Source organism: Lepidochelys kempii, chromosome 10 (assembly GCF_965140265.1).
Source record: "Lepidochelys kempii isolate rLepKem1 chromosome 10, rLepKem1.hap2, whole genome shotgun sequence".
NCBI lineage: Eukaryota > Metazoa > Chordata > Testudines > Cheloniidae > Lepidochelys > Lepidochelys kempii.
In genome coordinates this window covers 73,925,448-73,951,447 of record NC_133265.1, presented here as the reverse complement: position 1 = coordinate 73,951,447, position 26,000 = coordinate 73,925,448, and the positions used below count along the sequence as shown (strand labels likewise).

The window sequence follows — 26,000 nt, the reverse complement described above, 5'->3', positions numbered from 1 at the left end:
GAAATAAGGGATGGCAAACAAGCAACAGTTCAGGGACTTAAATTTGAGGTGTGAAATAAGGCAGTATTTAGAGGCACTGGCCTGCATGTCTCACAGATTTAAGCTGACAGCAGCAATGGTTCTCCCATGCCATGCGTGGTTTAATTTTTTTCCTTCAGTGATGGAGGTCCAGACAAGAGATGGCACTGACTCTCCCCACTCTGAGGATCTCAAAGGGCTTCACCAACTGTCATTCGTTTTTCACCACCCTCAGAAGTAGGTTACATGATATTGTCCACAGTGGACATGAAGGGCTACAGGGCTCACAAGAACTCAAATGAAGCCAAGAAGAACAACATCCAGGTAAATCTTGATAGCCTGGATTGGTGGTCTCGAGAGCACCCTAGACCAGGGGCTCTCAGGGCAAGTCTACACAGCAATTAAACACCTGCAGCTGGCCTGGGTCAGCTAACTCAGGCTGGCAGGTGTCCAGCTGCAGGGCTGTAAAATTGCTGTGTAGACATTCAGTCTTGGGCTGGACCCTGAGCTCTGGGACCCCTTGAGCGGGGAGGCTCCCAGAATCCAGGCTCCTGCTTGAGCCTGAATGTAGACATAGCAATTTTTAGCCCCACAGCCTGAGTCCCATGAGCTTGAGTCAGCTGACCTAGGCCAGCTGCAACCGTGCCACAGGTCTTTCATTCACATGTAGACGTACCCTCAGACTGTGTCTTGGCTCCTCTGGTGGGGCCTGGACAGCATCTGGGAGGGACCTGAAATGGCAGCCTGGGATTGACTCTGAGATTCCCCTGTGTGCCTGTTCCAGCCCCAAATGCAGTCAGTCTCTCACACCTTGCAGAGCTGAGCAAGGTTTCTCCTGAAGTGACCTCTCCTGGCTATCCAGGGCTGCTTGAGCCCACAAAGACTGTTTCCTCTTCCTCTGCTCTTAGTGCGCCTTTCCCCAAAGGTGCCCAATGGGCCAGCCTGGAACTCCTGGGAGGGGAGGCATGAGGAAAGGAAGAAGCAGCCTACCAGTTGCCTCATTCCCTTTCCAGCAGGGAGGAGAGAGGGACAGAACAAGGGGACGGGGACACATGGGACAACAGGCTAATCAGGACACGGTCCTTGGGCCTCTGGTGGGACTCACATGTCTCTCCGGTTTGAGTCTGTCCACATCTAGATAAACCCTTGCTATAGAAATAAGATCCTCCATTTTGCTGAGAGACGTCAGCATGTACAAGTCACCTATTTCGTTAATTGTGGATCTCTATGAATCTCTAGCAGAAAGGAGGCATGTCCTCTGTGGGCTGAGATCATGATCTAGCATTCCTGAGCTGGTCCCCAACTAGTCCAAGATCTGACTCAATATAGGAAAGGGAACGCCCATATAAATCCAATTGGTCGGTCACCAAATCCAAGTCTGCATTGGCAGAGTGTGGTGTGCTGGAAACCTGCACTACCAATGCTGCTACTTCACTTGATCTCTGAGTAAGTCGTATCCAGGTCCAGTAGTGTAAAGCTGATGTACGTCCAATGAAGTCAAAGCATTTACTCCAGAATTTACACTCGTGTGAGATCAAAACCTGGCCCTCAGTCCTCAGAGATGACTCCATGGCACTTAAATACCTATACTGTTGTCATCTTAAAAATAAAAAGACCCCCAAAATTGTAATTGGAGACTAATTCCAATGTAATTTAAATTAACGGCAAGAACAACTTCTTTTCGCTCAGAAGGCAAGCCAAACAGACACCACTTCCCTTCAAAAATTCTCCATACCTCATGGCTTTGGAGTCTATGACAAGTGAAATTGTGGCAATACTGGTTCCCGTTCATTGTCTCCACCGCTGACCAGTTCACAAAGCAAAGGGATTCAGCTTACTCAGGCAGGGTTATTTTCTTCTCCAGCCTGGGGATTTGCCAAGAGACAGAAACTTGTATCACATCAGCAAGCACTTGAACTGGAAGTTACTTAAAAGGCGCCAGCTGAAGTAGATGGAGATGAAAGCGGCTTCACATCTACATGCAAAGCAGGTTTGGTAAAAAGCAGAGGCTATTTATAGAATGTTCCTACACAATCAGACATGTTTGGATGGAGCGAACCTTAAAAGCTGTAAGAAAAAGATTTCAATCCCACTCACTTAAACAAAATAATAATTTGGAAATCTCTGCTCTACATACCGAATATTTTTAACACAATTCAATGTCATGCAGGTTAGTCCAGTCCAGGTATACTGTGGATGACTCCAGAATGAAAATACCATTCATCTGAGTGAACGTCGAGTTGACAACATAGGGCCCAGTCCTGTAAGGAGCTGAGCAGATCCTGCTGGGTGCTGGAGTGCTCTCAAATCCCACTGAGGTCAATGGGATTTGACGACATTCAGCGCCTATCCAGATCAAGCCCACAGTGACTGAATGGGTCATTCCTTAGAGAAGGTTCTCCTCTTTCTCTGGCAGGATAGACTGGAGATGAGAAGCAATGTGAACTGAAACTGCCACAAGCTTCTGCAGCAAAGGATAGCATTGTCATGGAGTCCTTTGTGCTATAGGCAGTTGGAGTTTAAATGAAGGAGAGAGAAAAAAGGGGATTTTAAAACAAAGGTTTCATTGTAGATTACTGGTTTCTCATTGCTTTATTTTGTGCTGTATGCACATGTCAGATAAATGGACTTGCAAATAACTTTAATGAGAAATGGGGATTACACTAGTCCAGAATACACTGGACACAGTTTCTCTCCAACAATCCTGCTGGGAACACACATGGCCAACTTGCGAAGAAACAGACTGACTTTCAGGTTAGCTTAATTCTCAGTCAGGCCATGTGTCATATCCAGTTTGTAAAACCCATGTCTATAAGTAATTCCTCATTCTTAATCAATTTAGTGGAGGAAAAAACTGTGTTTCCTGCCAAAAGACCAGCTATTACGGACACCACACTTTTTAATTTGGTCTTGTTAGATCCCCCTAGATAAAGAAGGGTCAGACATGGTCAGGGCTGGACGGGATACCTACAAGACAAAGCCAGGTTGGTGCCAATGATTTCATGGGTGGCATTCTTACCTCAGAGTTTGGTATGGAACTCATGGTGAAAGAGGACACTGCAGTGCACCGGTAGAAGGTGCAGTCTTTTGTAGGTCAGATAATTCCCTTTCCTTAAACAAAACAATGTAAAATGTTCATTCTCCCCTGAATAATATAGGATCCTCCCTTGGCTGAAAAGTAAACATGGCTCATCCAAACTGTAACTGAATACCTACATCACTCAATTTCAACAGTATTAACTGGCCACATTTTATAAAAGGATGGTGTCAATGTTTTGGGCCCCACACTACAAGAAGGATGTGGAAAAATTGGAAAGAGTCCAGCGGAGGGCAACAAAAATGATTAGGGGACTGGAACACATGACTTATGAGGAGAGGCTGAGGGAACTGGGATTGTTTAGTCTGCGGAAGAGAAGAGTGAGGGGGGATTTGGTACCTGCCTTCAACTACCTGAAAGGGGGTTCCAAAGAGGATGGATCTAGACTGTTCTCAGTGGTGGCAGATGACAGAACAAGGAGTAATGGCCTCAAGTTGCAGTGGGGGAGGTTTAGGTTGGATATTAGGAAAAACTTTTTCACTAGGAGGGTGGTGAAGCACTGGAATGCGTTACCTAGGGAGTGGTGGAATCTCCTTCCTTAGGAATTTTTAAGGTCAGGCTTGACAAAGCCCTGGCTGGGATGATTTAGTTGGAGATTGGTCCTGCTTTGAGCAGGGGGTTGGACTAAATGACCTCCTGAGGTCCCTTCCAACCCTGATATTCTATGATTCTGTGTTTCTAATGTAACACTACACTATTTTAAAAACAAAGTGATGCTTGCTTTCTAACCTTTGTTACTCTGACATTTAAAGATGGTTAAAAACGTACTTCGGTATCACCATTTATGCTTTTGTTTGCATAGCTGCCTTTCAACTCAGTTCATAAAATGGATCTAGACTAGTCAGTTTCACCACTGATTCTAGTTGGCTTCACTTTTGCATTCTCATGCATTACCATGGCATCGTTGCAATTTGGGTTCACCACACAACAGGGAAATATTTAGATCCCAGGCAATTTTGGCAAAAGCCTGAACACAAAGAGGTTAAACTGGAGCTCTGCATAAGGCATAAAAGATCTTTGGGAAGCAAAGAATGTGTTTTTTTCAAACTGCATATTGTAGTGGCATTATGCTGTAGTTGCCGCTTGTGGTAGCATGTTAATTCTTGATCTTCATGTTGTTAATGGTACACATTTGTTTAAATGCAAAGGTAATTAATGCATGAGAGTTTTAAATGAAAAAAATCAAAACTTGAAAAAAGTCTCAAGGATGGACTTGCAGTTAAGGCACTGGGCTAATCTGAAGGGGAGAAGGATTAGATTCCTAGCTATGCCACAGACTTCCGGTGGGACTTTGGACAACTCACTTAGTCTATCTGTGCTTTATGTCCCCATCTATAATATGGAAATGAAAACACACACTTCCTTTGTTTGGCTTGTCTATTTAGGTCAGTGGTTCCCAAACGAGGGGCACCACCTGTTCAGGGGAAGCCCCCTGGTGGGCCGGGCTGGTTTGTTTACCTGCCGCTTCCACAGGTTCGGCTGATCGTGGCTCCCACTGGCCATAGTTCTCGGCCAATGGGGGCTGTGGGAAGTGACGCAGGCCGAGGGACATGCTGGCCGCCCTTCCCTCAGCCCCCACTGGCCTGGAGGGGCGAACTGCAGCCAGTGGAAGCTGCGATCGGCCGAACCTGCGGACGCGACAGGTAACCAAACCAGCCTGGCCTGCCAGGGGGCTTCCCCTGAACAGGTGGCGCCCCTCGTTTGGGAACCACTGATTTAGTTCATAAGCTCTTCATTATAGGGGCCATCTCTTGCTACGCGTCCATACAACAGAGGCCCAGATAGTAATTTTGACCTTCTAGGTGATACTGAAATTCAAACAACATACATACATAATGGGCCAGATCCTGATCTAATTCAGCAGTATTAATATGGGGTAACTTCAAATCATAATCTAAACTTTTAACCGAGTCTAAGTATTAGACCAAAACCTAGCTGACAACTTCCCTTTAACCATCTAGCATGGAACAGCAATTGCTGATGCAGCTGCCAGGTATGCGGTGGCGGAGAAGTATCTCAGCAAATAGTTGGGAAAATGAAAATAAGCAAGAATCTATTCAGGCTAGAAATCAAAGCGGCTTCACTATCTGTTGCAGTGGTTCCAGAAAGCAAGTCAAGAGTACCCACTTGAGAAAGCTCAATGAGCCAAAACATTCCCTGTGCCACAATTTATATTTTCTTAAGTGTTTAAAGGAGATTTCTGACTTTATTTACTTATTACATTCCCTGTCTAGGAAATACCTTTGAGATGTTACATATGGTTTCAAGGGGGTCTGAAAAGAAAAGAAAACACTACAGGAGTGGAATGCAATGGGTGCTTGAAGTTTATAGAGACATTACTGAAATTCTGACCATCAACCAAAACAGCTCCTTACTTGTTCTTTGAGTTGTGTAAAGGGCATGACTGTTACATATTGGTCTGTGGCTGTATTCTCCATACAATTTCACTGCAATATCACAGTCCGTGCCAATTCTACTTGGGCATGAGGTTTTCATCCTGTTTCAAACAGTGGACCAGAACTTTAGCTAGTGTAAATCAACACAGCTCCTTTGATTTACACCCGCTGAGGACTACTCCTCTCTCAGATGCAACTCAAAGGATGAAATCCTGCCCCCATTGAGGTCAATTGCAAAAGTCCATTTGCTTTCAGTGGGATCAGGATTTCACCAAAATATTTTGAACTGAATCTTGTGCTTCATCAGAGGTTTCTTGGGTAAGAAGGTCAATTGGCGTAATGGTCTAGTCTGCAATGCACAATGCTGATTAATAGTGTGAACTATCCCATTGTTACCAACCAGCTTTAAAGGAGTGATAATAAAACATAGCTGCACATTAACAGCAGATAGCTTTCAAATTATGTCAATTCCATCGTTGAAAATTTAAATAATATGTATGGAATGTGATTAGAACAAAGCTTACGCTAATGGCTTGTCAATTTTAATTTTGCAAACAAGAAAGTTCTCATTCTTTGACTGTAGACAAACAATTAATACTGGGTTATGCATTGATTTGTTCCACTTCAATAACTTAATAGACATATCTGAACATTTGAAATTGAAAAAAACAAAATCTTAGGCAACTGAGGCTTCATAGAACAAGGAATAAGCTATTTGTCTGATGCAAATGTGAGTCGTACAGCAGCTGTCTGTTGGAACCTACATTGATAACTGCTTGTGGCATAAACCTGTATACCACTGTAATATCCCTGGTGATTGGAAACTCCTTAAATCAAAGCACTGGGACTCAATGGTTGGGTATCAGCTTTCTTGATCATGTGTATGCTGCATTAGAATTCACAGAGCACTGATTATTACAGCTGGGTTGCTATTTTGTGAATATTTGAATACAACTGAATGGCCTAACAAATGGTGGCGCCGCTATGGTTCTTGTTTTGTATGAGAATTTTAGGGAGAGAATTTTCTGGGGGGAACCAAATGTAAGTGACTTTTAGAGAATATGTTGAGACAGCAGATGTTGAACTCTGGAAGGTGATTATCAGCAGCAGAAACCTGACTCCAAAGTTGTACTCATCAACTTAGGAAACAGAAATGTACCATGTGTCATAGTGGAATGGAAATGAATAGACACAGCTTGGATATTGGCTATCTACTTCAATGGAGCTATACCCATTGAGAATCTGGTCTCACAAACTCTCAACTGACTGCTTAGGAACAACCTAGAGATCCATAATTATTCATATAAAAAAGTTATCCAGTGCATAAGGTGGAGAAAATACATTTGAAAAAGTTGCAAACTGCTATTGCCAAACTTGTGAACAGAAAATGAGGGAACATTCAATAAATAAATCACCTGCTATGAATGACTTATCTCCACAGACTATCAAAGTCACCTCACTAGAACCAGGCTTGCCCTAGACAAGCACGAAAGCATTCACCTCTCTCAGTGCCCAACAAGCCTCATGGTCTTCCACTATGCACACCTACTCACAGCATGGCCAGTCCTCCTTCCCGGCCTGGAGCGGCTCAGGGTTCTCAGCTCCATCTCTACTACTGGCTTACATGCCAGCCCTTCTCCATGAATTCCCAGCCTGGGTGAATAGTCAGGAACCCACAGCTGAGAGAAGATCACACTGTGCATAGAAAGAGCTTCTCAGCATAGGGCAATGTTGGATTTCAATTTCGGCAGACGGTTCAACCTGGCTCCACCTAAGTGCCAGAAACTATCTTAATTCCCTTGCATAGGAGCACCTATTGGCTCCTCTAACTCTCTAAAAATTAATAAATCCTCACGTCCCATCCCTCTGGGGATTAACTAGTTTTCACAACATCTTGGCCACCCTACTCTTATTCCTTCCTTAACATTTAAGTTTCTTCTGGTCTGTTAGTTGGATCCTTAAGTATTTCTACAGGGAGACTATAGTAAAGAGGAGTTTTTATTAAGCAACATGACTGCATTAACCACCTCAAGAAACGTTACTTTTAAGTGAGATTAAAAACAGGGATCAGCTGCAAAACAGAGAAACGGACAAGACTTTGTGGCTGCAAAAAATGGGCCTTCTGTTTTATTCATACTTTTCTCTTGCCAACTCCTACCTCTTTTCCTGGCCTCCTAACCCAAGATATACTGATGATGGAATTCCAGAGGATATTCAAGTTCTGTTTCTGTATAGTTTGACTGAAAGAAATACTTTAATATACACTACCCAGCAGATTTAAGTTTTCACTTTAATCTGTGAGTTTGGGGTTTAGCATGCAAATTTGGCCTAGGTCACACAAAGCTGTACTCACATAGTCAGGGTCATATAACGTTTATGGTTGTATTGTCAGCCTCACTTCTGAGAGCGTGAGTTTAACCATATCTCTGTGCCTGCAATGCAAGCTTTCATGTATTTGCTCTAATGGTTGCACTAAGAGAAACTGTCCTTTAAGCATGCAGGGTAAAGATAGTGAGCAGCAAACCATAACAGGGTTCAGTGATCTGGTCCAGTTCAGTTGGAATAAGCATCCAAAAGCACAGAGTAGAACCAAAATGCAGGATCCAAATTCCAGACCCAAGTCTCCACTTTATAAAGGGCCAGATCCAAGACCCTGAATGTTTAGGAAAATCTGAATCTGGATCCAGTTTTTTGGATCTGGCATTTTGGGTTAGACCCATTGAAGTTTGAATATCTTGCATTTGCAAAGTTAAGCTGGAAAAACCAGGCTGAAAAAAAAAAATCAGATTGCTGTTGAAGCTATTGTATCAGCCCATTGGCTCCTCTAACTCCCAAGGACCGGAGATTAACTTTCAGCAACGTCGGTCAAGAAGGAGTTCTGTCCCGGGAAATCTGCCACTGGATTTCCAGACCACAGGCTCTCATCAGGAGGTCAATAGCTCATAGAGTTGGTATTTCACCTTGTGAGGGATGGAAAACACAGTAAGCACCGAGTTTATTTTGGCCCCACAATACAGGGCCAGTTCTGCTCCACAGTCACCAGAAGACTGTTGTTTAAACAATGGAAAATGAAAAGGGGGAGAAGAGAGGAACTCGGAACACGCAAGGCAGCAAAGCCAAAAAACACATTACAGACATGTCTGGTACAGTGGGACACATGGCTTAAGCCAAGTCATTGCTCTGCAGGTCAATACTCAATCTGGAAAGCACCAACCCACGATGGACTTGAAAGAACAAATGTCTATTACTCTAGCAAAGCAACCAGTACAAGGGGAAGCTTTGGATTTTTTAACAGCTGATTCCAAGTAAGATATAATACAATATAGACCTTCCTTCTATATCACCTTTCCTACGAACTGTACATCCTAGCTTGTTCGACAGCATTAAATAGGACGGGGAAAAAATGAAGAGATATGGACAAAGGGGGAGTAGGTGTTTGCAGATGAGATTTGAAATTATATGGGGGGGATGTAAGAATGCGTTCCAGACAGCAGGCGATGCAGAGGAAAAGGCTCTCATAATAACAGGGGTAACATTATGGGAAAGGACAGAGAAGAGACTGGTTCTAGGTAAACAGAGGGAATTGAGTATAGAGAGATTGGGCAAGATTAACAGCTGGCTTCAGCAGGCATTACTCCTCTGGTTTTGGTGAGGGTTAGGCCTGATAATGGTGCTGATGAATTTGACCCAAAGATGGGTGGGGCACATTCATCCTGAAGAAGGCAATTTTAAACTGTCCCATGAAACATATGGGGAAGCCTCCTGCCTGGTGGAAGAGGCCGGAGACAGTTAGAGGTCCCCGTGAAAAAACAGACCCCTCTGTGCCCCATTCTCATCACCGTAGTATGCAAGTGCCAAGAGGCAGGGAATGGCTGAATGTCTTGCAGTATGAGGAGTGTTGAAGCTCCGGCAGTAGGCAGGCTGTAACATGAACAACAACAATACTTGGCATTTACACGGCGCTTTACCTTTTTTAAGCGCCGAACAAACAGTAACCAGTGGCTGGAGCTTGCGAGCTATTTCCCCCTGTAATTGAAACCCAAGTGGTTTAATTAAAAGCAAACAAACAGGGTTTTTAGTCAAGCCAGAAGGCAGCCTGTGCTAAGTATTAGGGATAGAAACCACCTACTTCTGGATGTTAGCATCATTTCCCTCCCCTACTTCTCAGCTCTCTTTTCCCCTAGTGTCACCCTGGAGTTGTGTTTCCTTCTGCCTTCTCCCTATTCCATTTTGCATCCCATCTTTTCCTTGGATTTGTGGTCTCCTCGCCTTCGTTCGTCTGCTTCTTTTTCCATGCTCTACGAAAGTGGGAGACAAACCTCATTAGCATTAGAATTTGAGCCAAAGTTTGGAAGCCACCGTTTTGGATTGGGTGCCAAATTAGGCAAAGGGAGTTAGCACATCCCTAGTGTATACACCTTGTTCAAACATTCCCTAGGTATTTCCGTCCCTCTTCACGCAGGCCCATCATTCCCAACTGCTCCCAGCTTCCCAAAAACCATTTTGAAAAAAAAAGATCATTTGAAATTATTGTAAAGGCAACACCGCATTAGGTCTTTAAAAAATAATAGTCGGACGCCAGCGTCTCTCCAGAGAGGAAGGGAAAGTGTCAGATCTCAGCTGGTAAATAAGATGTTACTGGGAAGCTTGTAAAGCCAAGGTTCTTTCTCCTTTGTAAAGGCTCTACCTGCAAAACATGAAGGGGGCTCAGTGACAGACACATTAAAACACCATTAAACTGTGAAATAGAACACAGTGTGAAAATAGATTTAACCTTCACAGCATATTGATCTCTACCCCGCGCCGTGCCTAAGTTCTTGGACAACTGTTTTATAATAGGTTTTACTTATTTTCCTGTTGCTATTCTGACTTCCTCAGAGGAGGGTGTTATTTCTAAAAGCTCCTGACAGCTCAGGGAAAAGCAGGCTTGTTTCTTAGCCAGGGCTCAGCTCCGGAATGCTGTTGCTGCCAGCCGCTCCATAAACAGAAGTCAGTTTTCGGAGAGTGAAGGATGACTTTGGGCAGCAGAGATGATGGGAGGAGGAGGAAGGGGAAGAGGAAAGGGGAAAGGAGAGGAACTCTTTGCAAGGACCCTGCTGAACAGAACACAGGGAAGCAAACCAAGCTGAAATGACTTTGAAACAGACACTGCCAAGATTTACTTACACTCATACAGAAATATATATGCTTTTATAATTACATAACAATAATGCACACATACACAGCCACACACATGCAATTGCACATTCAGACGTGACATCCACGTAATACATTAATTTCTTGCATGCCTCTGCAATTCATCATGCTGCTTTCTCTTCTTTTCTGTTTAGGTTCTTAGAGCCTTCACTGTGGGAGCTAAGCTCCTTTCAATGATGCAATAAGCACCGTGACCTTGGATCCCCTCACCTGCCCTCTGATTGTTAATCTATCTCCTCAGGCCTTATTCTAACAATCCAAAATCCTTCAAATAGCCAAGTTGGGGTGGCTTTTTTGGTTCACTCTGCCACAAAAATGTATCCTCCTTTCCCCCACATTTGGATGTCCCCTCCTATCCCTTCCAAAGTAGCCTGACCCAATACCCAGGACAGGCAAGGGAGAGCAATTGCTCAAAACGGGGAAAAGGGTTTTTAAAAGGTGACTATTTAGGGATAGTCAAGTTATTTTTGAGGTTTTTATGGCTCCCACTCAGCCGTGGACAAGCAGAATCATGCAGTGATATCCTGACCCCATTGAAGTCAATGGGAATTTTCAATCAACTTCAGCGGAGCCAGGATTTTACCCGCTGTACTTCAGGCACTTGGCCTTAGAGATGGCAGGACACAAAAAGAGCCGCCCAATTAAAACAAAATCTTTACATCATATTTCTATAACTTATATGTAGAATTCATGGTGCTGTAGCAGGGTTTTACCCACCACTCCTGCATTGCAGAACCTCAAACCCATGCCAAGAAAGCCTTCATAGCACACCCCCTTTGGTGCATTTTATATTATGCCATGTCTTACAGAAAAATGACTGTGGAGTATTTTACAGTCTTTGAACATTGCACTTGAGAGTTTTTAAACATTGATTCCCATTTCTTGTACCCTTGTGGGTGCTCCAATTTGTGCCCCTAGCCAGCCCCAGCACTGAAGGAGATGGAAAGCCTTTCCACACACACCCCCATCAGAAGATCCTGCCCCTTGTGTGAGTTATCTGTAGCTCTTTGATTCATGATGCATTTAATCAACAATTTCCTTTCAACTAAAGCCTTCTTCAAGTGGGACAGAACACCCCTGCCATCTGTGCTCCCTTTAGTAGCACTGACAGAGGTCCATGGCAAACTATGGATCACTAGGGATTTGAGGGCATAAGGGGATGAAACCCCAACTGTCTTTCTCAGGATGAAGGGAGGTGAAATTCAGAGATAAATGAGCTTGATTTTTCTCTCATTTACACTGGGGTAAGTCAGCAGTGACTCCACTGAAATTAGTGGGGTTCTGCTGGCATGGTAGGAGGAGAGAACCATTTGCTTCCAATAATAACGTGCAACGCTGCAGTGAGAAAGATGCCACACTTTGGGAGATTAAGGGTACATGTACACAGCAAAAAAAACAAAAACAAAAACCCCAAGACCTGTGGCAACACATCTTAGACCCTGGCTCTGAGGTCTGCTGCGGGTCTTTTGTTTGCAGGGTAGACGAACCCTAATATGTGCCGAGGTTCACTCCCAAAATCAGATCCATTCGGTGCATTCACGGGAAAAGTACAGCAAGCGATTGAACAAGTGGCATGTTTGGCTGCTGCCAGTTCCCTTAGGTCCTCAGGCATTGTGTCATTACATGTAAATATAGGACAGGTAGCTTTTGGCTGGCTGACAGGCGTGTGAATTCCATCATTCTCTGGGGACAGTTGCCTTTTGCCAGCAACTGCAGAGCAAATGCCTTCAGTATATATCTAGGAGTACTTTGCGCTCTAAAAACCTACCCCCTCTGCCCCAACACAGAGATGAGCATGTGCCGGGTTTCTTGCTGTGCAAAACCCATCATCTATAATCAAATTCAGTTCCACACACTTCCGATTAAAGCAAGAGTCAGTCTTTAGAAGCCCGTGAGGTTGACTGAGATTTTCATTACAGAGCTTATTCAAGAGGATGCGCACATATTGCTTCCCACCCCTTTGTTTGACTTGTTTATTGAGGATGTGAGCCCTGGCGGGCAGGGACTCCCTTTCAGGATGGGTACGTCTTCGCCGCAGAGTTAACGCCGGCGATCAGCACCCAGGTCAGCTTAGTCCAGGTGTGAGCAGTCACTCAGTATTAACCTGAGGTAGTGAATGCCACCAGCTAGCTATATATTGTGGGAAAGCATTTCTCATCTGTTTTAAGTTTATTGCCTCATAGTTTCAAGTGCCCTTCTACCCTTGTATTATCAGAGGAGGCAAACAATGTACAGCTGGTCTTCTCTACATCATTCACTGACCTACATTCAGGAGTAATACAATGCCATAGCATGGGCATGTAAGTCAACAGTGAATGTGGGTGTCTGTAGTATGCGCTATTCCTTCAATGCACCTAATTCCTCACTCCACTCTTTAGTGCCCTCCACACACTGGGAAAACCTCCCACTCAGCTGTCCACAATAGTGTCTAGCTCTCCCTTTCTCATGCAACAGTGTGTGAGAGCAGATTAAAAGCATCTCCAGTATGCATTTCCTCCATTGTTAAGTTGCTGGGGACCCCAGTTATGCTTGCCTTTGTGAAGAATCTCTCAATCCTTTAGTTTAGACTCATCTAAATTATTAGTGACACCTTTGGCCAGTATTTGTCCCCCGGTAGGGGGTTAACAAATATAAGGCATGGTCCACAGCTCCAATGGAATCTTTCCACTACCATCAATGGACTTTAGATTAGGCCCATAAAGAACAGAACCTGTCACCCAACTATTCACTTCCTTTGCATGCTGAGAACTGGCTGTTTATCCCCACAGTAACCCTTAACCTGTTCTAATCCATGCTTCTTCCCTGTGGCTACCAAGGGAGTGAGGACCTCTCCTCCCCCAAAAAAATATCGACGGGAAAGGTATTTTTTTCATGCTGTTGGATGTTCAAAGGAAACAGCACTCAGCCCTTAGATCAGTGGGCAACTAAGGCAAAGGTCTCTCCCTTGTTTCACATTGAACCCCACTGTATATTATGCATATCCGTTCTTTGAGACCTTCACGACAATGTCTTTCTGCTGCCTCTGTTATCATTGCAATTTGTTGTTGATGGAGGTGCAATGTTCATGGCTGAGATCATTGTGCTCATATTGGTTGTGAATATCAGTATTGCATGGTTATTTCAATAGAATATATATATATATATACACACACACACACACATATACACCCACCCCTGTAGTTTCAATCTCTACTGCTTATCTGATTCGGTCGCCTCTCTCAAATAATTCTAGCAGGCTCACAATGCATAATTTGCAATTACATATTACACTCCAATTCTGCAGTCTTTACTTACAGTTATTCCCACAGATGTCCGTGGAACTCCAGTGGGTGTCCGTACAGCACATACCACAATGTGGCCCTGAGCCTTGATTGATGACCTGGATTTGCGGCTGTAGAAACAACTCTGCATGCAAATGGAGTGAGCACCAATTGGTTCTGATGTCCAAGCAATGTTGACAGAACAGTTTTGGCAGATAAGAGATCTGAATGGGAAATTTGGAGACAATTCTGATATATGAAAACAAGAAAGTGAAAGGGACTATAAACAAAAGTAAAGCTGGGCATTTTATATCATTGTCTAGGCTTGCGTGAAATGCAAAAAAAGTTAATCAAGTATCAAGAGTGAAAAGTAAGTTAGATTTTGAAACATTCCTTTAACTGAAAAACCATGCACAGGTAATAAGTTATAGGATATGCATAAAGGATATGTAGAATGTAGTTAAACAAATAGAGTATACACTCTCTCAAAGGCAAAATTTATTTCAGACTTGGAGGCTTTTCCCCATTAGGAAGAGGGATTAAACAATAATATACAAATTCACAAAACCTCCTGATTCTAAACCAATCTTTTAGAAAATTGCATTCATCTCATTGAAGTCAATAGGCCTGATTCCAACCTCACTCCAATTTTACACTACTTCAATTCCATTGACTGCTCCTGATTTGCACTGTTATAACTCACATCAGACTCCTTTAATTGCTCTGTACATGCACTGAAGACTGTATGACTGGTCCCTTATTTTTCCTTTACTAGAACCTTCAGAAGAGATGCATTAACCCTCAGTTGGAGAAAAAATCCTAAATCTATTTTTCCCACAGAATAAATTTCCACATTCGCCTGTACTTAACTGTTTACATTTATCTGACATATATTGAAAAATAGTGGATAATTTAGAAAAACTATACAGTGGGAGGTTTCAGAGTAGCAGCCGTGTTAGTCTGTATTCGCAAAAAGAAAAGGAGGACTTGTGGCACCTTAGAGACTAACCAATTTATTAGAGCATAAGCTTTCGTGAGCTACAGCTCACTTCGTCGGATGCATGCACTATAAGGTGGGTAGAAAGCTGGCTAGATTGTCGGGATGATTTAATTGGGGACTGAATCATAGAATCATAGAATATCAGGGTTGGAAGGGACCCCTGAAGGTCATCTAGTCTAACCCCCTGCTCGAAGCAGGACCAATTCCCAGTTAAATCATCCCAGCCAGGGCTTTGTCAAGCCTGACCTTAAAAACCTCTAAGGAAGGAGATTCTACCACCTCCCTAGGTAACGCATTCCAGTGTTTCACCACCCTCTTAGTGAAAAAGTTTTTCCGAATATCCAATCTAAACCTCCCCCACTGCAACTTGAGACCATTACTCATTGTTCTGTCATCTGCTACCATTGAGAACAGTCTAGAGCCATCCTCTTTGGAACCCCCTTTCAGGTAGTTGAAAGCAGCTATCAAATCCCCCCTCATTCTTCTCTTCTGTAGGCTAAACAATCCCAGCTTCCTCAGCCTCTCCTCATAAGTCAGCTAAACAATCCCAGCTCCCTCAACCTCTCTGAATAAGTCAGATTGGTCCTGCTTTGAGCAGGGGTTGGACTAGATGACCTCCTGAGGTCCCTTCCAACCCTGATATTCTATGATTCTATGACTATAGAAGGGATGGCAAGAGTGGTGAGGACTAAGAGGTGTTGCCACAAGTGACATGATGCTCAAAATCCATGAACAGAGGCATCTGGGCATCAAGGCAGAGTTAAAAACAAGCCCATCGAAAATGAATTAACAATTAAAAATGTATTGAAAGTGGAAAGAAAAAGAGAAATCATTCCTAATTAATTCTGGTGCCCTGCACAACCCCAGACTATTTGTAATCCTACAGGGAACATCTTTATTGATCTGGGGGATGCTGCGGCAGACTTTTGATGCTTATCTCAGCATAAAAATAGGCTCTTGTGATGAGCAGTGATTTAATTACATGACAATCACCGTTAACAATGCATGGCGAATACCAAAAATATGCAGAGCAAGAGTGGCAGTGATAAATGCAAGTGGATGGCATTGACTTTCAGTAAAGTCGTCTATTGTCGGGGATGGCGGGAGACGGCACATATATTTTTCCCTTCTTGTAGGGCAGTGACTTCCTGTGCAGTTTAGAAGACTCTCTCAAGGGGTCTAACGACACACAGGAGATGGGGGAGAAATAATGGATCATGATCAAAGCAACGTTTAGCACATAAAGCTGAGGAACTTACAATGCAGTTGTTTTGCATGTGGGAAGATGCACTATTTCCACTGTGCATCTCCACTAAGAAATGAAGAGGAGAAATATTTGCTCTACTTTGGGAGAGGGTTCCTTACGTGGCACAGGGATAAGAAAGTTCAGCCAAATCCCACCTGCACCATACAGAAGGTGGACTTGACAGTAGCAACAATAGATTGCTCATGGGAATTTTTTTTAAAGCCTGGGTTGAGTTCTCTTTAGTGTATTTTTAAGCAATCCATTCAAAGGGCCAGATCTTGAGCTGGTGCAAATGGGCTGCGCCATTGTAACTGAAAAGCCCATTTCCATTTATACCAGCAGAAGGTCTGGTCCAAAAGATTTAAGAGCTACCTTGACCTGAATGTAACAACATCTACTTCCCAATTGTCAGAAGAGGTTTGGAGTTGGGACCCTTTGCTATGAAATACCAAGCCATTTACTCTGAGCTGCAGGAGAATCTAGATGGTTGCATATTTTGGAGCTGAGGATCCCAAGTCTGATGACTTGTATCACTTCTATGAGACTCCACCACCTGGATGGTAAGAGTCACCCACACCTGAACAGGTCTGACATTCTATTCGGTCGGAGGCCATGGTGATACCTGTGCAAGCAAGTATGTTACCAGAGGCTTGTCTCTCCTTCTACCCCGGCACTCACCCAAATGTGTGGAGGCTGACACTGGGAAATTCATTCTCACCTACTGGAAAAGCTAGCACTAGTATTTGGGACAGGAAAAGGAATCTCTATATTAGTGGTCCCCAACACACCCAGGGCCACTTTTCTATTTCCATCAGACTTCATATTATTTGAATATATTCATCCGTTATCTTTTCCCCCCACTCCTCTATACACTGGGGGCTGCTCCATTCAAGCAGATGGTGATTGCAGGAGGTAGGGATAACCTTTACGTGTCTCCTGTTCCCCACTCATTGGATTCCCCAATGCAAGGCTAGGGTCTAGTTAGGTGGCTTGAGGGCTGCTTTGCACTAGCCCAAGAAAGCTGAGGGTCAGAACCTTGGTTCCAATTAAGTCAGCATATGTTCTACCTCTCTCCTCGCCTCCTCCAATTAAAGGCAGGTATCATCTAGTTCAGTCCAACACACTTGGGGGGTTGGGGGGGGGGGAGATCTCCAGCCCATTGGTCACATGCACCCTCAGAATTTCCACTCACAACTTTAGTTTCTACTACATAAATTATGCTGCGTTAAGCATCATGACCAGCTACCACAGTTCCTCGTCGCCCTGGAATAGACGTTTCAGGCTTATATATATTAAAGTAGCACAAATCCATTTTTCAAAGCTTTCTAAATCCTCCTTAAACACGGCATTTTTTAAATCAAAACATGGGGGGGGCGGGGGAGAAATAGCCGATAAAAAAGTGATGTAAGCCCATAATGGTGCACCTGAAATGACCCAAACAAAATGAGTAATGATTATGTATATGTTAAATAAAACATGTCTTTTTCTCACATTATATTCCCTTGGTACTATAAGATTTTGGTTGTTGCAGGGTTCCCTTCCCCGCAATGAATCACCTGATAGAACCTCAACCCAGAAATGATGGCGTTTCAACTGGCTCAACTTTTCCGAATTTGAGAACGATTAAAACACTCCATCTGCAACACGCCAGATTAACAATCATTTGTAGTATCTCAGCCTCCCTCTGAGTTGCTAACTTTATGGATTCTAAAGAGCAGATATTCTTATCGTGCCGCTGTGTGATTTGAAGGGGTGGATGCACCAGGGCACTAACACATGCAGCTTTACAGATAAAATGCAAGTACAATATTGAATCAGAAGAGGATTCACTTCCAACACACACCACAGTCTCTAAAGCCAAAACTAACATTTCTCAGACTATCAACTTAGTTTAAAGGGCTGAGAATCTAAAGATTGGAGTTTGGTTAAGAGGCATTTTATTAATCTTATTTGAAAAAGAACTTAATAACCCCCCCTCCCCAAACTCATCTCTAGTGCAATGCTCTTGATGTTAGGGGAAGTCAATGTCAGTTCTGCATGTTGGGGTGCTTGAAGGATCAGGTTCTCAAAAAAAAAAAAAGTGAATGGCGTAGAACACTGGCAATAGTAAATCTTTCTCCCCCAGACTGTTCAGACTGGTAGCGACAGATTGGCTCAGGTTGGTAGTGGGCTGTTACCATCTGTTGGTTAGTGGCCTATATAAAGTGAGTTAGTGGATTTCAGTCTATTTCCTAATAGACAGGTGCCTATATTGAATGAACTGCCATCACAATTGCTACTCACCTCAATCCCAGTTGAAGAGGTCACCGATTATAATCTAGATCAGGGGTTCTCAAACTTCATTACACCGCAACCCCCTTCTGATAACCAATATTACTTCATGACCCCAGAAGGGTGTGGGGGCGGGGAGGGCTGAAGCCTGAGCCTGCCTCAGCCCTGCCACCCTGGGAAGAGGGGCCAAAGCCAAAGTGCTTCAGCCTCAGTCAGTGGGGCTCAGGCTTTGGCTTCGGCCATTGGCAATGGGGCTTGGGCTTTGGCCCCGGGTCCCAGAAAGTTTAACGCCAGCCTTGGTGACCATATTAACATGGGCTTGTGACCCACTTTGGGGTCCTGACCTACAGTTTGAGAACTGCTGATCTAGGAACCTGAACTGCCAATTGTTCTGTAAGGGTGGTCAGAGTTGAAGAACATTGATGAAGAAGCGAGTAGGAAACTTCAATGTTATTAAAGTTCTATATCCTAAAAACAGTCTTGTCAAGTACTATTCAAGTCCAGCACCATCAAGCAAGCATAAAAAACTCTTTCAAAGAAAATAAAAAATGGTATTAAGGGAAGGGCATGAAGAATCACAGGACAATTAAGACAATTAGTTACTTTTCCTCAGAGATTCATTTGAGCTCTCTGAGCTATTTTAACAGGAGGTAGAATACACACTGCACAAGTGTTTTTAAAATGTGTCAAAGGCTAAAGATAAAATATTTCATACGCAGCAAGAAAATGGAAGTTACTAAAAGTCTGCATTACCTGAATTACAAAACAGCCGCCATTTAAGGGGACACCATTAACTTAAAATTAGCAATAAAATTTAAACTTATCGTTGCTATTGATTAATAAAACTGAAAAGTTCCCATAATTTTACTTTCTATTTCTTTGGTTTGTGAGAGCACCAATCCCCCAGACACCAATCAAATGAAACCAGCTGTAGGATCAGAGCCATCTCTTTTGTGGCTAAAAAGACTCTTATAAACATCATCATCCTCTTTTAAAGGACTGAACTCCCCGCCCCGCAAAAAACAGGACATACTATTTAAAGGATTTTCTATCCGAAAAATGCAATTTTTAAATCAATCAGTTGAAAAAATAATGAATTGGATAGTGTCCCTTTAAAGATGCAAAATATGATGGATTAAAAAATACAGTTTCTAACAGATAACTTTGTATGTACCGAGTTTTAAAAAAAAAAACAGAAAAGCCCTCCCCCCCAAAAGCAAACCAAAACCCCAGCCACTCCTTACATTTCCCTCTACTTCCACTGTACCCACATTTTATTGAAATAAATAAGTAGTGGCATAGTGGTAGGAACTGACATCACTTAAGGTTAAAATAAAAGCATGGCAAATACCTGTCCCTCAACCCCCGCCACCCCCCAAAAAAAGGAAATCGGTCAATATTTGTTTGACATTTTAAATGGATATGCTTTATTCAGGCTTAACAACCTTTTGTTGCCTGCTTTCCAGGATATGCATTTTAGTGACAGAACTTAACTGATATGACTGTTCAAGGAAAAAATTTTAGTTATGTGCATTCACAAAAAACAACTTTTCAGAAGCAGCTTGTTTGGCCAAATGTATGGAGAAATACTCAATTGGTGGGTACATCTCAGATCCGATATTTGCACAACTGTCCATGCAGTGTATATGTACATGTGTGCACAGCTAACTTATCTCTAGTCCGTACAGGGACCCATGGTCAGGTTTGTGTTTTGGAATGCATTATGATAGTTTGAGAGTTTGGGATGTAAACGCTATTATATGTGCATTGACATTTCCATTATATAAATACCTTACTTAAAATAACACCTGCACCAATTGTGACGTGAGTGTGGTTGTAAAACAAAAACACACCCCACCATTCTGGACCAAGTGAAGAGTACTGTGAAGACAGAGATTGGTCATTTGAATGTGGAGCAATCAATCACCCAAGGTCAGGTCCTGTATGTGAGGACTGGAGAACTCCTTAAGTCAAGGAGGGAGTTGGGAACCCCTCCAAACCTGTGGATGGGCTGAGACCCATAGAGAAATCCTGTAGATAACAGGATACTTGTGTTTGGATTTGTACAGATGGCCACTTCCTCCACGCCAGTCCCTACACCACTCTTTGTTCCCCATAGCAGCATGGCTTCCATTCCAAATCCCAATTCTCTGCTGTTATTGTTATACTGCACTTCCTTTCTGTCAAGACATGTACTTTCAATATAATGTGCTTACTTTGTATGGTCAGATGTTAAGTACTGTACCACAGTAAATGTTCTACAATGAATAGGAAATATATATTCTGATTAGATTAATTAAAAGCAAAACAACTTAAGATCAAATGTTTATTGTATTTCAAAATATTTATCATAACAAACAGCTCTTTGCAACATATATAGGTACTGGAACATAGCAAAACTCTTATGTTTGTGTGTCTCCAGCATAATAATCTAATACAAACTAGTCTGAAATTTAGCATACCTACATTTAAAAAAAATAGACATTACCCTGTCTCCTGAACAGCAATCAGTTCATGTGGAAAATTCTATAGAAAAAAATACTATTAAAATATTGGTCCCACCTTCCATTCAAATAAAGTATTTTTGCTCCTTTTGAATGTTTTCATTCAAATAAATGAACAGATCTCACATGTGTTTAAAAATGGCTGACTTTGGTCCTTACAAAATTACAGACGACAGTATGATAAACTAGATGATAGTTTAGAGTGAGACAATGAGGCATTGTTTACACAGAAGATTGAGTAACTGGTTTAACAAAAGGGGTCGGTGCATATCTACTGTTTGTACAAATAGGAGATTTACTGGATCTTTTATAATTTCTACAAGGCTCTTTCCAACCGGCTTCATTAACTTGAAGTAAATCAAATCATGCAGAGATCTGACTCAGCCAGAAAGACATACCGGGAAAGATACAAAATGAAAAAGAACAGACACAAGATAAGCTTTAGAATCTTTGGCGGTTTTCATAAACATTTTCTTTGAAGATTTTTTAACTGCAATCCAAATGTGTGTGCACATGTACATAAGGATACACATAACAAAAACATATATATGCATATACGTACATACATTATATATGTATGCATATACATAGGTATGTATACTATACACAGCACACATTTCCTTTTTAAATGAGGGCTAATTCATTTGCTAGTCTTTCACATATACCTACAACATGAGATCCCAGTGAAATACCTTGTTTATAAAATTAAATCTTGTATGAAAAAATTTCCTCTCCTTCAATGAAGGCATTGTAAACATTGTTAAAACAACTTTGAAAAATAAACTATTAGAAAATTACTGAATCTGAGTAATAATCCATTCACTATCACAATCCCATTTCTTTTGCAGGGGGCAGTGCTGGCTACCATGATATAACTCTGTTCAAGACAGGTCTGCCAATAAAGGTAGGCCTATATTTACAGCCATTGATTAATCAGATTTATTTCTAAATAATGCATTTTCAAGTAATCTGTATCCTGTGGTTCTCTGGTTTCTTTGTTCTGTGAACCACTTCAGGGCAGGTCAGTGGATGGGGGGCTGAGGGGTGTCACAAGACTTAGGTTCTAGTCAAGTCAACATCGCCTCAAGTGATTTAGCAGCATAAACTTTTGCCTCCCTGTGCCTCAGTTTTCCCCATCTGTGAAATGGGAAACAATGGTTACCCAACTTCGTAATGCATTGAGTTCTGTGGACAAGAAATGTTATATAAGGACTTAGATAATTGGGAGAATTAAAATTTTCTCATGGACTCACCTCTACTATCAAAACACCAGTTCTTCATTGCTTGGACCTCTTACCATTTCATTCTGAAAGGCACCAGGAAAGACTCCATAGAACATTGATGGTCAATGGACCCAAGTTTGAGAACTATTACAGCAAAGCAACATATTTACAACACCGCTTTGGGCGTAGTGCTCTCCTCCTGCCCAAGATGTTGCATCTTTAAGGCTACAAAATATTTTTCTTCGAGAGTTGTAGTGTTGACATCTCCAGATTTAGACAAAAGCAACAGTTATGCTGAAAAATCTGGTGAGATGGAATTATAAATAGCAAGTCAGAAATACAGTCTTTTCAGGTTCGCAAATTCTCTTAACCCTTTCACAATGGCGGATCCTGGTGTGTCCATTGCCAGCAATGGACCTCATGTCAGGCAATTCTGGCATCAAGGAGTTAACAGCAGTTTTTAAAAACACAAGTGCTGGATGAAATTGAGATACTGTGGGAGCTTCTAGCTGTTTCTGGCAATTATGATAACAACTTTTCAAAATATACACTGCTTGAACAGAAGCAGGGTATCAAAGACTTGTTAATTCAGAGTTTAAACCCTTCTATGCACTGTGATTTAACTGAGAAAAGAATAGGCCTCGTATCTTAATGCAAATCTGTTGGATATGTTAAAAATTAGTTCAGAGCATCTCCTCACATCAGCTTAGCTGATCTACTACACTAGGCAGAATTATATCTTGCTACATACAAACAAGGAGAGCTGCAACATTCGGTCTTACCCTAATAATCCAAGTAAAAAAATGGAACACGCACTTGTGCTCTTCTCCACCCACTAATTCGTCCCTGCTCTGGTTGGATGAGGCCTCTACGCCAAAAAGAAAGGCAGCCCAGGATATGTGCACATCAGAAAATGTATGGAACCATCCTGGGCCCATGGCAGGTATTAAAGTGTTGATCTGAACCAAAAAAAGGGTGTGGGGAGAAAAAACTGTATGTATGTATGTATGTGTATATGGAGGAGGATGTTGCATTCCAAAATCTGTCTGCATCCTAGAGAGTACTCCGTTTCTTCCTGAGGGGACTGGAGCTGCTGTATGGTTTCAATTCAGCACGCTGCACCTGTAAAAACAAATAGACATGACGTTTGCAGTTAGGTAACTCTAGCTCACTACAGTGTGTGTTAATGGCTCCCCAAGGACAAACCAAGGGAAACTAAGGAAGGTTCAAAAGTAATGAATCATTTTCTAAACACAGGAACATGGGGGATTAATTGCAGGAAGGATTTGAGAAGTCATGCATCATTTCTTGAAACCAAAATATTAAAAGCAGATTTTTCTAATGAGATGCACGGGGCACTACCTGATCTCAGCAATGCCAGATAAAAAAAAAAAAAAAAAGCAGTCTTTTTTTTTGCTTGCATTAACCTATAAGTTTAATAAGACTCTCTTGGGAATGATAAAGCAAGTGGATCCCAATATTCAGTAAGGTCAGAGTAGTCTCAAAACTGTACAGAGACATGCTTTATCATTGTAAAGAGGAAAAATATTTTCCCGAACAGAAACGAAACAAAGATTTTCCCCTACTTCCCCACAGCAATTTCAATTGCGATATAACGGTTAAAACATCTGTGATAAATCCAAATGTGGTGTAATTCCCAATCGCAAACTGTCTGCTGCATAACTGAAAAGCGGCCCCATTGAAATCATGAGAATCTTACAAAGAGTACGCCACTTTTCCATGCTTCTGTGCCTTTTGTCCAGGCCATGTGCTGCTGGCATACAGTAACAGGCTACGATACTGGGGGTATTTTTTAACTCATAGTACTAGCAAAACGAAACAAAGGTGCTTTAGCAACATTTTAAGTGGAACAGGCAGAGATGGTTTTGCTATTGCCTGGGAATGGTTTTAATTAGATTCTTGTATCAGATGCCAAATGTATTCACTATTTTTTTTTTAGCATTTATGGCAAAACTCCCCTAGGATGGTATATCCCTTCATATGTGTTTTACCAATGCTTCCTCATAGAAAATAGCATCACCTTCCTTAGAGAGCTCAGTGAAGCTCCCCGAGGATGACGGAAACCAGTCAGGAAAATGTTATAAATGTAAATCTTAAATAAAACACAAATAGAAAAGCAGCTTATCTTTACATATAAACATTAAAGGACAAGTGCAAACCATCTCTGCAAATCCAGTGCATTCTGGAACAGCAACAACAAAAATACAAATACACTTAAGCTTAATGTCTCTGTGATTATTTCTGTTTAGCTCCCCCCCTCCCGCCCCAATCTATAGAGATATTTTTCTCTAGCTATTGCACTACCATAAACCAATCTGGTGATCTCTTGAAACAAATGTTGTGGGAAACCTTTTCCAACTGTGTTTCTACCAGCTGCATTGACACCGCATGGAGACAATCATTTTCCAATCTCCAACAGAGTAAAATCACTATGGGCTAGATTGTGATCCTCTTATTTGCAGTGAGCAGCACCGCACTCTGCAAGTACTACTGCTTGAGTAAAAAGTTATTTCAGTGTGATTGGGGGTGGTGGGGGGGAGCAGAATCAGGGCCCTTGGTTATAAGATTCTGGCTGATTATAAAGGATTGTTTCTTTTGTTTTATTTTGTGTGATTTGCCACCCAGTAAGACTATTTTCCTTCCACCGGGAGAAATAAATGGATCTCAACATTCTAAAAGACCCACTGTTCAGATAATTTGCAGCCAGCTGGACAAGATTATTGAATACAGTGCTTTTAAAAAAAAAAAAAAAGACATGACTGAAGTGGGGGAAGGGGGATCCTGGCTCGACTGAAAGTTATAATTCCATGCTGGTAAAAGATCAATCTTCTTGATCACGGTTATTTTATACAAATCTCAAGTCTCTGCGCCATAAAAGGTGAGCATAGCATTGTCCAAAGAAACCCTGCATTCAAGGTGGGTGGGGGAAGAAGAAATTAGGATGGCAACTGGCCCAAAGCAGATCACAGCAAGCACAAAGTCATGGAATCATCCTCCCACTCCTGCATGAGGGGACAGGGAATGCAGTAAAACCCTTTGGATAGTTATCTCTGTCACTCAGAGAGATTGTATCCTCCCTCCTCCCCCGCCGTCCATACAAGTATCAGAGCAAAAAGGTGAACAAACCAATAGTTCATCACCATGCTGTGCAAGTTCAAGATCATTTTTAAGTTGCTCTCTTCAGGATAAATTTTTCTTCTATCATCTTATGCGTCCGACAAAGGTTTTCAGCTCCCCTCTCCCTCACTTTCCTTGCCCCCTTTATGGATTTTCCTGACACCTTATCTCTGTTATTCAAAATGCTTCGGCATTGTATTCCCCAAGCATAGTGCTGGGAACTCTGAGTCCTGCTTGATGCCCCCATTGGTGGTGGCCATTCATTACCTTTTGAACATCAGATGGTACCCTGGAGAGGAAATCTAGTAACTCATTATTGTCGATGGCATAGGGATTTCTAAACTTCTTAGTAAATTTATTTATGCCTGAAAAACAAAACAAAACAATACAAACCCAGTTTATTTATCTAGTTATTTTTAATTGCTCAGGCAAGTGGGGTGAAAAACAGAAATTCACAAGTAAAAATGAGTGTGAAAACAATGACTTGACTTCAAGTCATGCACGTGTTGCTGTCATGTGGAATCATTCACAAATGCCTTTTGGAAGGAAGGAAGGAAAGGGAATTATTATATAAAGACTCTGCTTTACTTGGGTGGTGAAAATCCCATTACCATACCAGCAGAGAGGCAGTGGCTGAAAAAGCAGAAACTG

General features: G+C 42.2%; 1 protein-coding gene across 8 annotated transcripts in view; it reads right to left on the bottom strand.

The window, feature by feature from the left end:
- Window positions 1–20,576: 20,576 nt before the first annotated feature.
- The window catches only part of MCTP2 (multiple C2 and transmembrane domain containing 2), a 161,623-nt gene continuing 156,199 nt past the window's right edge, over window positions 20,577–26,000 (bottom strand). For 6 of the 8 annotated variants that reach the window (XM_073304233.1, XM_073304236.1, XM_073304234.1 and 3 more), the window contains 2 exons: window positions 25,617–25,714; window positions 20,577–23,333 (listed from right to left, as the gene is read on the bottom strand). In XM_073304233.1, the coding sequence (XP_073160334.1) occupies window positions 23,265–23,333; window positions 25,617–25,714 (167 nt within the window). In that variant the 3' untranslated portion in view covers window positions 20,577–23,264. Of the gene's footprint in view, window positions 23,334–25,616; window positions 25,715–26,000 lie in introns of those variants that run through there. The other 2 variants (XM_073304239.1, XM_073304237.1) reach the window with 2 other exon arrangements.